Raw genomic sequence first — 9,834 nt, 5'->3', positions numbered from 1 at the left:
TAAAAACAAGGTTTCCTCAACGCTTTTAAAAGCGACACCTTTTCTTTTATGTCTTCTGAAAACGACGACACCAAACTCCACAAGAGTAGTTCACTGGTTTGCTACAGTCAGGCTATAGTAAAGCAAGGTGGAGGTTTGTTATGCTGTGGTTTGGCTGTGTGTGTCACTTAATCTGCTGAAAAAATAATGAAGATCAAAAATATGTTAGACCCAGTGCCGTGTGAAACTAGGTCATGGGATGAAGTTTCTAGGACAAACGCCTCCAAAACAACTTTAAAGTTGGTATGCAAACTTAAAAGAAACATTTTGGTTTCCTTAAAGAAACGAAAATGTATCTTTAAAGTTGGCATGCAAACTGTCCTGACCTAAATATCTTTATCCTTTCAAGACATTAAATGATTCATGTCGCCACAAGACATAAAACGTCCTCATACCTGATAGAGGACGGGTGCCATAAATCAGGACTTGGATGCCAGATGCTATTGGCAGGTTGTTCCTTTTGAGAACGTTTACGGAGTTAGTCAGCAGGGCGTGCGCCCTGTCTTCAGTCTTGGATTATTTTGGTAGTTGCTTTTGATGTTCAAATCAATGTATTTATATTTCAGTGATTTACAACAATTGTCATCTCAAAGCCCTTTATACTGATCTAATTTCTAAGCAAAAATTGTAGTTATAATGGATTGCAGTCGGGTTCAGTTTATAACACTAATTGGCAAAATGTAGAGAAATCACTATTGATTGCATCAAGTCACTAACAAGTCAAGCCCTGGTGGCCTGCCAGGCTTATAACACACTGTGGGAAACCTGTCTTCCCCCAGAATCCTTTGTCACTGAGAAGTGAAAGAATATTACTGCATCCATGTTAATCCTGACAAAATGTCCACATTGATGGCTTTTTTTGTTATTTAACTGGTTTATTTTTGTTTTAACAAAAGTATGTTGTTTTGTTACTTTTCATGCACATTTAATCTGATTTTGTAGGGGGAAACATATAATTTATGTCATTTCATGACAGTATCTTCTCTTTTGTCCATCCATTTTCCTTACACCCTTGTCCCTTAGTGGGGTCAGGATGGTTGTTGGTGCCTATTTCCAGCTAATGTTCCGGGCGAGAGGCGGGTTCACCCTGGACAGGTTGCCAGTCTGTCACAGGGCAACACAGAGACAAACAGGACAAACAACCATGCACACACCCACACACACTCACTCCAATTAACCTGACAGTCATGTTTTTGGACTGTTGGAGGAAACCGGAGTACCCAGAGAAAACCCACGCATGCACAGGGAGAACATGCAAACTCCATGCAGAAAGACCGGGGCTGGGAATCAAACCCAGAACCTTGTTGCTGCAAGGCAACAGCTCTACCTACTGCACCACTGTGCGATTGATTGTTAAAAATCGCTGCTGTGAAAGAAAGTCATCAGAAATAAGGGAGAGTATGTCCACCCCTGAATGTACTTTAAGGCCTTATGTGGAAAAACTGCTGAATTTGTTCTGCAATTTTACATTACTTTAATCCAGTGGTTCTTAACCTTTTTTGAGGTACCGAACCCACCAGTTTCATATGCGCATTCACTGAACCCTTCTGTAGTGATGAATAAAATATGATTTTTTTTCCCCCCCAAAATCAAGACATAGTGGTGACCCAACTAGAGTATAGTTGGGTCACCCCATGATCACTAAGTCTTCTTAAAAGGTAGAGTCTCTGAGAACAGTTCTTCAAAATATAGTCAGTGTTTTCAGCAAAGTTGAGCTGACTGTCCAGGAACGACACAAGGTATTTTAAATTTGCCACAGTTTCAACAGGTTGGCCATCGAGAGAAACTGGAACCACTTTAAGGTTTTGTTTAGATCATTTAATTAGCTCTACATTCTTAAGAGAATGAAATAATAATAATAAATAAGACTTTGCGGTATTCTGATTTAGTAATGTAATTATATTAGTTGTGTTACCACCCCCACGCCACTAGAGGCAGTAGCAGGCCCGAAAAGATGCGACTAAGGAGCAGATTTAGAAGTACACAGAAAGCTACAGAATTTGGTAAAAACTGAGTTTTGCTGAAGTAATTAAAGACACAAGTTCAAATCCACGCTGAGAGTGGAGCTCCTTCAATCAGTGCTCCTCCGCAGCGCTGATTGGCTAAGCAATGTAATTGATCCTCTGCATAAGTGATGGCAAAGCGGGGCGTCATCACGACTTTACACAAGTGTGTCTTTACCTCCGCGGCAGAGGCTCCACCGAACCCCTGGGGTTCGACCGAACCCAGGTTAAGAACCACTGGTCTAATCATATCCTGAATATTCATGTAATTTTACATCGATAGATAAATATAAATATATTTGGAGGAAATAGACACACTTGCTGGATGGGAACAGATGAGCATCGTTTTCCAAAGTTTCATGACATTTCCGAATGATTTGATAAAAGTTCTGCTGAGTTGGATTGTATTTTACTCATCCAAACACAAACGGCTCTTCTATCCCTGAATGGTTTGTTGAAACATGTTTGTGAACCTAAAGTGAAACTGTTTCTGTGTGTGCGCATATGCAAGGCTTGTACGTGTTGTCATTTCAATAAAAACAAATAAATAAATAAAAATTGTTGCTAAAAATAATTTCACACGAGTCTCTTATAAAGAACGTCTTCACTCCTCTTCCTCTGATGCAAAACTCTGCTCGCTCGCTCGTTCTTCCTCGTCCGTTTGCACACGGATAGAAGGGACGGTCACACGCCTCTTCCTGGCCAGAGACAGCGCGATGCCTTTCTCGTAATAAGCGCATTCGTTGATGAAGAAAGCGTAGAGCGCTTCGTCGCCCTGGTATTTCACTGTTTCTCCTGAGAACGTCTGGAAGAGGGGCTCTCCGGGGCGGAGCAGGCGAAAGTCTCGGTCCTGTGAGAGAAAGCACTTTGAGGTTTTAAAACCTGAGTAAAGTGAAACCAAACATGAAAATGGAAATGTTCAAAGCTTAAAACAGTTGAAGCGTGCCGGTGAAGTATGAAAATGTCAACTGGGGTCATTCATAAATGAATTAACCCACATTTCCTGAAACAAATTCCTGGTTTTGTTGCAACAGCAAAAACCTGACATAAAATCATGTAGAAAAATCCAACCTTTAGATGAGAGACATTTAGTCAGCAGTTGGAAAATCAAAAGCAGAGAACTGTTACACAATCCAAGAAATGTCCATTTCTGGAAGTTAAAATTCGGCAGAAAATGTTAATAAATAATCAAAGAACTCCTGGTGCAGGAATATGCTGTGTCACAAAACGGTAATTTCTTCTTAAAATGGGAAAGACAAGAGCACATGTCATTCAAGTGAAGCAGCTGTGTGCAGAGCTTCAAAACTCAGAAATTTTCTACAAAAATAAAAATCTTTGCCTTTTTACAAAGTAATATCACTTCATTTACTAAAAGTGAATCCAACAGCATAAACATTTATTTAGGTTGTTACAATGAGCTAGAGTCCTGAGTTAAGACTAATCTCAACCAAAACATGGTGACAATTTAAAGTTGGACACGTATTTTGAAAGAGAATAAAAGTTGTTAAACCTGAATTTAATGCCTGCAACATGTTCAGAAATGTTAGTAGAGTTAAATCACGTTTTTATTTCATTTTTGTCAACCAACTGAGAAATGCTTTCACTCAGTCAGGCAGAGGCTAAACTTTGACTCGTCACCAAGTCTGCATCAATATTAGGCTTCATACGTCAAATGAAAGCAATTTAATGTTTTTACTGTTGATATTTTCCATTCTCGTTGCTTTTATACGTGAAACTGAAAAGATTTTAATAAATTTACAATAGAAAATAGCATTTCTCAAAATGCAGTTTGCCTGCTTTTCTTTTGTTAAGCAAATTACTTCAAATAATTTATGAATCTTTGCTTTTTTTGTATTTCAAATAAACAATAACCTTTCTTGAATTTACAAAATTTTAAGATCAGTAATATTTAACTTTTGTTTTGTTTTGTGACACCTAGGATAAATAAGAAACTGGAATAAATGTCTCTCTGGATACTTGAATGTGTTGTAAGCTCACTATGTAAACTAGAATCAATCAATAAAACATACTAATGTAATAACTTCATTAAAGCCATAAAAATGTTTGTAAAGGAGATGGTTTATTTCCTAACTAACTAGCTCATTCACAAGTAATAAGGTATTTTTAATTGAATTGTCTCATGGGCTGGGCCTCTGTAGCTCGCCAAACATTTATTATCTAATTACCTCTTAATGATAATTATTTACCTCATTAGTTGCTTCACTGTGTTATTATCCCAACACCTACTAAGAATTTTATGTCTGGTTTTATGGTTTTATCTCCTGGATAATTGGAAATGAGAGATTAATCGTTTACATCAATTTGAATTGGGATGCTCAGAGAAGGCTGTACCTGGAGGCGTGGATGGATGGCTGCCGTAATGTTGCGAGTCTCGCCGTCTCTGGGATAATCTACGTTTTTAACCATGGTGAACACGTCGACTGGTCCTCCCTCAAACACACAACCTGAAGATACAAGCAGGACAAAAAAACAAAACAGTTCAAATCACATGGCAGCTTTTAAAATAAATAAACACAAGGTGCCATTTTTGAACAAAAACACTGAATTCTGATATTAAACTAGAAAATTTCAGAGGAAATTTAAATGGTGCCCGTCGGTTGGAACCCAGCGTTCTCATGCTAAAAATTAGCATCAATGCTAAAGTAAGCGACAAAGTACTCAATAGAATGTGGAGAGTCACAAGCATGTTGAGTAACATGGACTTACTCCATTCAGTAAGTTAAAATTAGTGTACAAGCTAAAATTAGCCAAAATGTTAATGTTAGCTTAAATGCTGCCAGAGGCATGTGAGATATAACTAGCATGATGTCTTACATTAACCTTCTCCATTCAGCGTGCTAAATATGGCTAATAAATAAACAAATTGTTAAAAAGCTTATTTAGCAATTATTAATGTAGCTACTGTGGACAGTAGCTACATTAGCAATGTTTGTGCTAATGTTAATGCACCGCCATCTGATTTTTACTTTTGCAAAACTAAAAATTAGATGTTTACTTCATGGCATGTTGAAGAAGAAGATTGTAAGTTTTAATATTTTAGGAAAAATCTCTGGCTCTATCTTCCTCTCACGGTTTTATAGTAAAGGCGTATTCTTGTCTTTTAATTTATTCAAATAAGGTGTATCTTTGCTCATCCAACCAGGAGCTGTCTCTGACCCTCTCCAAAGCCAGGAACTCCCTGCAATTTGTTTCCTCGATCTAAGGCCATTTGTCCCCTTTATCTAAACAAAGTGTAAGCAAAGACTCTCCTCTATTGGCCTGGACTCCTGCTGTTTTACGGCTTTTCACAGATCAGTGTAAAAGCTGGAACTTCTCCTGATTGTTTCCCACACAGATAAAAGGCAGTTCAAAAGATCTTAGCAAACAATCTGCTGTAACTACAGGTAACATAAAGGTCAATAGGGCAGAATATGTTTTTAATCTGAAAACAGTTGGTGAATTTTTCAGAAAACTAAAAATGTTTTTTTGTTTTTTTGTTTTGTTTTTTGCCATTGGTGTAAATAAATTATAAAACAGACATTCAACTCAAAAGAAAAAATCTGATTTATACTTTGTGGCAGTTTGTTACCAGAAAAACAACCCACTAATCTTTTAACACCAAATTAATTATTGTTTATAAAATATAAGCTCTTTTGACATACTGCTTATCTGCTTAGACAAAAGAAATTTACAGTTGATAAATGTTGCAAAAGTAAACGTTCTTTACTTTGTGGCACTTGGTCACCAGAAAATGTACTCATCTTTTAGAAACAGACTAACAACAGATATTATTGTTAAAAAATATATTTATTTCTGCCCTTTTGAAATACTACAGAACTGTGCAGTTGGTGAATTTGGCAGGAAAGTAAAAATGTTTTTTTTTTCTGTCATTGATGGTACATATATATATTATAAAACAGACATTCAACACAAAAGTAAAATTCAGATTTATACTTCGTGGCAGTTCGTTACCATAAAAAAAGAAAACGCTCATCTCTTGACACCAAATTAATAGCAAGTAATATTATTGTTTATAAAATATAAGCTCTTTTGAAATACTGCTTTGCAAGGCATTTCAATGCAGACCGTGCATTTGGAGGCCCCAGTTATGTTAGGAAGGACAGGGGCAGTTTCACTGTGTGAACACAAAAATTAAAATAAGATTGGAATAATATGATATAGTAGTTATTTCTTGCTTTTGCAAAAAAAAAAAAAAAAACAAACTATATACTATGATAGCTATAATGATGTCGATAAAAATAGATTTTCTTTTTAATGTTGATATGGAGTGCACACATTGGACTCACCTGAGTTAAAACAGCTGACCCAATCCCGCATGTGCTGCACACCTTCTCTCATTGCTGTGTAAATGTTTGACTTGACACACCCATGAGGCTGAGGACCAATCTCCATGGCTACACAAAGCAGGATTTACATGAAAACATCCTTTCAGTGGGATCAGACGCATTTATGTTAAAAACAGCAAAAGGCAAAAACTCACCAAAGCCGTGTTTTCCAATGGAGTCGAGGGAATATGACTCTTTAGTGGAGACGTCAAAATGGATGAATCTCATTGGCGTATCCGGCATCTGCTTCTGACAGGAATTAAGAACAAACCCAAAGTTACACAATTTATACAATTTTCATGGAAATGGTTGTTCAAGTTTTCTGGAGTTTGTTTCTGTCCACTGTGATCATTTCGCGAATCTGATCTGATCTATCTAGGAATCATCACTCAGGTGTAAAGATATTTAAAAGCTGGAGGCATGAACCAGAGTCGAGTGTACTCCTATAAGATAACAAGAACCGGTTTGAAGTTAATCTTTCTGCACAATTACCGTCAGTCTGTCACCAAGGTACAGTTTGTTCTTGTTTCTTCGGCTTCAAAGCAACTATAAACAACTGGCTTACAGACAATATTAGTGTCACTTGAACATTTTCACACTTGCACTACAAACAAAGTGACAAGTGCATTACAAAGATAAACAGCCCAGTGGTAATCCTCGAGTGCGACACATATTATCGTCACATTCTCAAGTGCACATCTCCAGCTAGCTCAGCTGCCTTCCTCTCCTGCAATTGGCCATGCAGTTTCTTGGCTGAAATAAATGGTTTTGTTATCTTTCACACATCACTGTTCTTATCCTCATCAGAAAACAAAAAAAAATACCCCAGCTTTCAGAGTCCATGGAGAAAATCTATGCCTCCTCTAGAGCACTTGAGTGCAGCCACTTTGGAAACTGACAGGTATTGACATCAGTAAGACCATTTCCAAAGAGATATTCGGTAAAAACTTCCTTAAAATGATGTGTGTTGAGAAAAAAAACAAAAAAACAAAGCACAGGTTTAGGAAGAGCTGCAGAAGACGATTTAACTTTGGATGATTTATGTCTCGGGTTTGCAACAAATTTTGTCCCATTTCTTTAAGACTCCCAGACACTGTTCATCTGCTGTAGACAGTTTTTATTTCAACCTGATGTGGTCTCTTTACACTTTGTCCACTGTTCTTACATTGTAAACAAACACTGAAGAGTCAGGTCATGACCAGGTGCTGCGCAGAAAAACATCGAAACTACCTCTATTAAACATTACAAGACAGTCGGGACGCTCTCTGCCAGATCTCGACTAACACGTCCACCATTTCTACTCAGGTTGCCTCTGAAAACTTCAAAGCATTTACCTGCAAGTGTCTGAATATGTGAAGACAGACCCAGTCACAGTCAGAATAAGCGATGAAGCACAGGCCCATGTTGGCGGTGGTGTTGTGGAGGTCACAGATGAGATCCACTGCTGCCCGGCTGCCTTTGGGACCCAGCAGGTTGTTCAGTTCACGGGCCCGGAAGATCTCATAGGGGGCCCCCTCTGATGCGGGGCCACTAGGATATAAACACTTTAGCTAATGGAGTGCTGTACTAACTTAATATATGATTTCATTTATTAGGGTTAAGGTGGAATCCAAATCAATCTGGTCACAGGTAAAAAAAAAAAAATCTAATAAATGGTTGTTTCAACAAAGAAAACATTATTCTCTGCATTTAATTCATCCATACTGGAGAGTTTTCTAACATACAAGCAAATGGCCTATTCAAGGTCATGTCACATAATCGTAGTTTTTATGTTTTGAGCCGTTCAGAGGTCGGCTTGTTTCGGGAGTTTTGCATCGTTTCTCTTGCAGCAGGACCAAACTGAGGTTGAGCTTATCACCTTAAACTGGTGCCTGGACTTTCTGCTTTGGGATTTCCCAATAAAAAGCTAAATTTATGGTTCTGCCAGTCTTGGCTTAGGCTGGTACCTCTGACACCCAACCAGAGATAAACAGAAGATAATGAATGGAAGGATAAATCTGTTGAGTCGCAGTTTAACAAAAGGGTCAATTGCATCTTTTCACATTGACGCAGGTCAGTTTGAAGAACGTTTTCCCTCAACACAGTAAATAATGATTTAAAAACTCTGTTTTGAACCTGCAGAGCTTCTCTGTGTGATATCTGAACTAGTTTGATGACCTGAAACAATGTGACTGTGACACAAGCGGGATGGTTTTCTGCAACAAAAACAGAGCCTCACTTGAGGGTTGCGTGGGTGAAGCAGCGGTTCAGGTCAGTGTCAACGTATCTGGTGCACTGCTGCACGGCCCGAGGGTTGGACAGCAGCATCAGCACCGACGCGGGCCCCGCGTCCTCCTTTCTGTTCTCCGGCTTCAGCATCTCTCGCACCAAGTACACTCCTGAGAGCTCGTTGCCGTGCGTGCCGCCACAAACTGCGACACGGGACAACCTGGGCAAACGCACCGGCTCATCTACCTGCATCTGACAGAGGAAACCAGAGTTCAAATAAGAGATAGGGGGGTGGCGCTTATGTTCTCATGTTTTATTCAGTGGGCATCGATGCGAAAAAGAAGAAGAAGAAAAAAAGCAGCCAATATGACACTGGGGTTGGATAATCGGTGCAAAACAAAACAGAAATATAGATTTGTGGAATCTTACCTTGGTTCTCAGGGCTGATGTTAACTGTGAAGTAAACAAAAGTCACCACTGAGATAAACTTCAGCTTAAAGTTTCTTTGGAAAACACAGACATGGCCAAAATAGTGGTAAGCCCGATAGGTTATTGACGAAATGAGTGAAAAGGAATCATGCAGCTCATCTTTCTCCACCTACCCCCCCTCCTGATACCTTTCTCTCCCTGCCATTTACCCACTCGCTCACCCTCTCCTGGACCTTTTATGTAGTTTCACTGATTCAGCATTCCCATCCCTCCCTCTCTGCCAGGCTGCAGCCGCCCGTCATGGTCTCTCTCAGCCTCTCGTCACACTGCACCGCTCTAGGGCAGGCAGGGTGTGTCCCCGATGGTGTAAACACAGAGCGTCCCTCTCTTCCTCTGGTCGCAAACAGATGAAGAGTTCAAGCCAAACCCCCTCCCTTCCTGCCCTCCCCCCCAGCTCACCGTGTTCTCTGCGCGCTCCGTGCATGGGATGGTAGGTTCCAGCGGGCTTTTCAGATAAACCTGCCAGCATGACACAGCAAGAGAACAGAGGCGCCTGTGGTGTGTTTAGTGGAAGGAACAGCTCTTCTAGCCGAGAGCAAAGCTGAGGATTTGCAGCGTCCGATGCACAACTATTGGTAAAGATGCAGAGAGAACCTTAAGATAAGTTTGGCTGAAAGACACCAGATTACAAGACGTTTCAGACAAAGTAAAAGTTTCAACAACTGTTAGCACCAGAAGTGATGCAGGTGTGTGTGTGTGTGTGTGTGTGTGTGTGTGTGTATATATATATATATATATATATATATATA

At 39.4% G+C, this 9,834-nt stretch overlaps 1 protein-coding gene across 1 annotated transcript; it reads right to left on the bottom strand.

Annotated features, from left to right (window-relative positions):
- Positions 1-893: 893 nt before the first annotated feature.
- On the bottom strand, positions 894-9,186 carry LOC106931340 (N-acyl-aromatic-L-amino acid amidohydrolase (carboxylate-forming) B-like). Its single transcript, XM_088015939.1, has 6 exons — positions 8,607-9,186; positions 7,723-7,918; positions 6,544-6,637; positions 6,350-6,457; positions 4,395-4,507; positions 894-2,892 (listed from the first exon to the last, which is right to left on the bottom strand). The coding sequence occupies exons 1-6, from the start codon at positions 8,846-8,848 to the stop codon at positions 2,647-2,649; spliced, it is 999 nt and encodes a 332-aa protein (XP_087872065.1). The 5' UTR covers positions 8,849-9,186; the 3' UTR covers positions 894-2,646.
- Positions 9,187-9,834: the final 648 nt, after the last annotated feature.

This window comes from Poecilia mexicana, unplaced genomic scaffold, assembly GCF_051168715.1.
Source record: "Poecilia mexicana isolate PSO_F unplaced genomic scaffold, ASM5116871v1 scaffold_18, whole genome shotgun sequence".
Classification (NCBI taxonomy): Eukaryota; Metazoa; Chordata; class Actinopteri; order Cyprinodontiformes; family Poeciliidae; genus Poecilia; species Poecilia mexicana.
The sequence above is the reverse complement of the archived record's forward strand: the minus strand, read 5'-3'. Positions and strand labels throughout refer to the sequence as shown.